The 5,459-nt window shown below is 38.0% G+C and overlaps 1 protein-coding gene across 1 annotated transcript; it reads left to right on the top strand.

Moving 5' to 3' along the window:
* Window positions 1-3,429: 3,429 nt before the first annotated feature.
* LOC128508260 (C-type lectin domain family 4 member E-like) lies at window positions 3,430-4,844 on the top strand. The gene is made up of 4 exons (XM_053479490.1): window positions 3,430-3,601; window positions 4,277-4,401; window positions 4,500-4,600; window positions 4,697-4,844. Exons 1-4 carry the CDS (start codon window positions 3,430-3,432, stop codon window positions 4,842-4,844), a joined length of 546 nt encoding a protein of 181 aa, XP_053335465.1.
* The last annotated feature ends 615 nt before the right edge of the window (window positions 4,845-5,459 follow it).

The raw sequence follows: 5,459 nt of genomic DNA, 5'->3' as shown, positions 1-5,459 counted from the left end.
ACTGGGACTGGGACCAAAAAGTGGCCCTGGACTTCCTGGCCCACAGCAGCCCACACCATAATACATTGGCTCATTAATGTAGAGATACATTTTTAACACCAGTTACTAGTATAAAAATATAACACAATACAGAAATCAATGCTATTTAAACATGTTATTTGAAGTATCACTGAACATATATTGGGTCAAAGAAACAAACAAAAAAAGAACATCAAGACAAACAACATATAAATCTATAAAGACAATATTTTAAAAGGAATGGCAATAAAACTGAACAGGTAACCTGAAATAAAATCAGTAGCAGCAGTAGCTCACGCTAGTAAACTAGTTAATTATTTTAATTATTATGGTAGTCAATATTAACACGAAATAATGCTGAGAAACATTATTTCAATTTATATTGACCACTATCATAATAACTAGCACAAGTTAATGCTGCTACTAACTTTATTCTGTTTGATTGCCATTCTTTTTACTTGGCTCTGGTAGATCAGGGGAGACGTGTTGGTCATCATCAGCATGTATTATGATGTGGGATGTGGTGCGCTGCTGGGTCCAGCCTCACTGTCCCTGACCTGTTATAGGCAGAATCTGTTCATTTGAAGCATTTCACAGCATTTACCTCTAAAGCTTTTTCTTATTTTCGCGTAACCTTTTCTTCTTCCTGCTTTTCATTCATGGAAACTATTATTAATTTGCTCAGAAAATTCGCTGCATCGAGAAAGGATCAATATCTAAAAATTTAAAGATGCCCACGTGTGTGGACAAAGAATACAAAAGTGTATAATCTTTAATAAAGTTAATCTAATACAATATTGTTTCCAATGCTGAAGCAAACATGATTTTGTTTTAGTCTATTCATTGAATACAACGCGACAGCGCGCTCCGAGGTGAAGCGCACCCACAGTTACTGTAATCCCCCATCTCACCTTTACAACAGGTGTGAAGTCATCAAACCGGTTTCGCTGCTGGGGGAATTCACAGAATTGGGGGTTTTAAAACAAATTAACAAGACTATAACTATAAGCATCTAGCATTGGATCATTATTCCAATGATGCCCGATTACATGTTCAGTTCAGGGTCAAGTTCAAGGTTAATGTTAATAATCTACAAAGCCTTGAATAATCCAGCACTGCTGTAAACATGTGAACTTGTGACCATACAGTCCAGCACATCTCTCAGGTCTGTGATCAGCTTTTACTCATAGTGTCTAAGTCCAGGTTGAAGAGTCGGGCCAACTGTCCCTCCTCAGTAGCAGCTGCTACAGATGTGGTCATTAAGAATGCGCGTTTTGAGAAAAGGGATCTCACGAGCTGCTGTGTGACATACATTACCTGTAGGGGGCAGTCATGTTTTAATCTCACGTATTGTCTTCATTTTCTTCTCTCCTTCAATAATGATTCTTCTTTGACTGCGCTTGCTTCATTAATTAGTATTATTAGTATTATTATTAGTAGAAGTTGTGCTATACATTTATCATTAATATTATTATTATTATTATTATTAATATTATTATTATTATAACACACCCATGCGTTCGTGCAAAAAGATGAAGTACAACAAAATACAAAAGTATATAATAAGTTAGCCCAAAACAATATTGTTTTTTTGTGTATATGCACTTTTAAAATGATACACACTACCTTTTGCAGAGTAAAAGTAAGTGCTGTTGCGCGTGCGCATTTTCATTTTACAGTGTTTTGATCAAAAGGCTTATAAACGCGTGCAGATATAAATTGTTTCAAAGTATATATCATGACCTATTTAGAATTGATTTATTTAAATGACTCTATTCAGATGTAAGTAAATGCTAATTGCTGCACTGTTTTGGGAGAGGAGTGACATGCTGATAACGTTTGGTCTGCTTTTCCGCAGTTGCCACTCTTTGTGATCTGAGTGTGTGTGGTGTCACAGTGTTCTCTGAATACTGAAATGAGCTGCTGAATGCTAAAACTGAGTGCGCTGATTAATAAACCGAGATTATTTTAATGTGGGGAAGAGTGCATTATTTGCATTTGAATGTTGTCTGACGTTGTAAGTCACACACAGTAACAATAAAGAAACAACTGAGAAATATAGTTGCAAGTAACGAAGAGTGGGCCCAAGCACCCTGCACCATTGCCACCCCGGGCGCACCACACAACCTGTTTGGCGCTTGAGCGTGTTAAGTCCTACAAAAAGACATCGCCTCCTGGGTGCATCGCACAACTTGCACATTTCACACAATATGATGTAATAGGCCTGATGTCAGCTTGAGCCCTAATTATTTGTCATATCAACTGTGTACATGTGAGAGTGAGAGATGTGTGTGTGAGTGTTAACTTTTGTGATGTGTACGTGTGTGGAATAGGCCACAGATGGTGGAAAATAAGCATCAGACTATTATGTTCCTCAGTGTGATGTCACAGGATGTGTCACTGACTATAATGTCACTTAATATAAAGCCACATAGAAAGTTATTTTCATCATATCATTTTTCAGCGTAAGTTTACGGCATCGTCACTGCTGACCCGTTTGAGATATTAAAAATCCCTCTACAATCTTGCATCGTCAATGTCTTTAGATCACATCGGCCCGGTTTGGTGGCAATTGTATAAATTCCCTAGGAGGAGTATATCAAAATCCATCAGGTGCGTTTTGGCAAACGATCCAAAATAACTGACTTCCTGTTGAGTTGAGCCCAGGACATGCAGTGCAAAAGTTGTTCAGCTCAATAAGCTCTAAATGTGTTCCGGGTTTCGTGTGCATATGTGCAAGTGTGTATGAGCTATGCAGCAAAACCTTGTGTGGGGGCCCCGCGACTTTCAGGCATCCTAATGGCAGCAGAGTTTTAAAGCATGTTAATTTTTAATAGCCTGTTTATAGGGTCTGCAGTTATGTTATGACTTTACAGCACTTGCATATCTCATGTCTCTTGTACACATAGTTTTGTAAAGTTGCTTCAGCACAGTGCTTCACTACAGAATCCCACATGGTTTTAAGTATATAACATGGTGTACACATAACATCCAAATCACATAAGCTCCTGTTTTACAGAACACATTGGGGATGTTACTCATTACAGTTAAAACCTCATTCTGATCGGCTGGATCGGGTCAGACTGTTCTGACTGAAGTGATTAACATGACGTAGTTTTATTTAGATCAGGACATTATTATGATTATTAGTGGAATATTAATATCCATGTGAACACAAGACAGATCCTGTAGACTAGGTGTGTTTACATGTTTACATTAATATTCCACTAACATGTGAATAACTGCAAATACGAGTATGTACATGTGTTCAGGGCCGCGGTCTGTCAGTGGGTTTACTATGGTTAGACACATTTCAAAAAATGAAAATAAACACGTCTCTGTGTCCACGTACCATTAGGAGGAGACACTGCATGGAGCAGGTGGTACAGACTGATTGCAGTGTTTCTGGCGATGCTGTGTTTACTGCTGACTGCCGTCATAGTGCTGTGGATCAAATACCCCAACCTGAAGACAGGAAAAGAGACCTGTAACAACAACCTTACTATAGCGAGAGACCAGTTTCAGAGGGAGAGAGACCAGTTACAGAGGGAGAGAGATGAACTCCAGAGGTTTTCAAAACTGGGTGAGTAAAACTTTACTGCAGAACTGTCACATGATTATTAATAAACATAATTGTAACCATTTATAATTACATTTAATGGACATTTATTAATTTATTAATTGAACATCATTAAAACAAGTCTGTTTCTATTATCACTTCTCCATACTGTAACAGTCTGTAGTAGTCTGTGCTTCTGTTGTTGTTGTTGTTGTTGTTCAATTCAATTTTATTTGTATAGCGCTTTTAACGATTTACATCATCACAAAGCAGCTTTACACAATCAAAAGAATTAAGTTTGTTGTTCTCATGAAACCAGGAAATCAAAAATAGGGTGAGATAGATTTAAAAAACTGGGTGAGTAAGACTTTACTGCAGAACTGTCACATGATTATTAATGAACATAATTGTAAACATTCATAATTACATTTAATGTTGAACTTAATGTTCAGACTTCTGTTGATAGTCTGTTCCTGGTATCACTTCTCCATACTGTAGCAGCTAGTCTGTAGTAGTCTGTGCTTCTGTTCTTGTTGTTGTTGTTGTTCTCATGAAACCAGGAAATCAAAAATCAAAAATTTATCATTAGAGTTAAAAAAATACTGACTTACAAATATACTGTAAAAATAATAATGTTGAGGCAAAAATAATGTTGTCGTATTTCTCCTATTTAAAAAAAAAATATATCTTTGACTCCAGGATGGAATTATTTCAGCTCCAGTGTTTATATCATCATCACTGAGAAAAAGAGCTGGACTGAGAGCAGAGAGAACTGCAGAGGGACAGGAGCAGACCTGGTGATCATAACCAGCAAAGAGGAACAGGTGTGTGTGTGTGTGTGTGTGTGTGTGTGTGTGTGTGTGTGTGTGTGTGTGTGTGGGAGAGTCATTTATTCTTACATTTTTACTACAAACACTGACAGGAATTCGTCAATAAACTGCGGGGTGGAGGACAAGCTTGGATTGGTCTGAGTAACAGAGAGAACAAGTGGAAGTGGGTGGACGATACAACACTGATCACTGGGTAAGAAATCACTGAACTAATAATTTACTTCTGATACAGTTACTGACTCTTCATTAGTCTGAGAAACACAGCAGATCCTCTGATTCTCTCCTTCAGGTTCTGGGAAGATAAAGAACCAAACAGTGCTGCAGGACATGAAGGTTGTGTTGTAACTGGTATAAAATCTGATCCTGTGAAGAACTGGGCTGAATATCCCTGTAATAAAGAGTATAATTGGATCTGTAAGAAGAAAATCTTTAACTGAACTGCTGCATGTGAATGAAAAGCAGTAAATTGAATGTCCATGTGTATCTGTGTGTGTGTGTGTGTGTGTGTGTGTGTGTGAGTGTGTTGTGTCTGTAAAATCCTCATTACTGTTAATAACTCTGTAACCATCACGGTGTCACCTGTTTATCTTTCAGAGATTATTTTTATTATGTGCTATATCTTTTCTAACTGATCGGACTTACTAATTGCCCCGCAGGGGCAATTAACCGGCCCAAAAATCCCATTGACTTAACATTGAGACGAATTTTGACGGTTTGTTGCGCAGAGAGGGAACTTTGTAGAAACGTTAAATTAACCCTATTTGAAGATGTTTGCAGCCTTTGTCAAAAGATACCATGCACAAGGGTATAAGTTTTACCCCCGGGGCAAGAGAGGTCCCCAATTTGCCCCATTGACATATAATGGGGATTTTGGCGATGAACTAGTCCCGCACCATTTATCGTAGACCCATGAGTGAGGTGTCAAAGCGTGCAGAATATTTGGGAAGAATTTTTCTATGACTTTCCTAAGGGGTGGGCAGTTAATTGCCCCCGCAGGGGGCAATTAACCGTTCCATTGACTTATAATGGGGATTTTAGCGAATTATAACTGG

This window comes from Clarias gariepinus, chromosome 20, assembly GCF_024256425.1.
Source record: "Clarias gariepinus isolate MV-2021 ecotype Netherlands chromosome 20, CGAR_prim_01v2, whole genome shotgun sequence".
NCBI lineage: Eukaryota > Metazoa > Chordata > Actinopteri > Siluriformes > Clariidae > Clarias > Clarias gariepinus.
The sequence above is the reverse complement of the archived record's forward strand: the minus strand, read 5'-3'. Positions and strand labels throughout refer to the sequence as shown.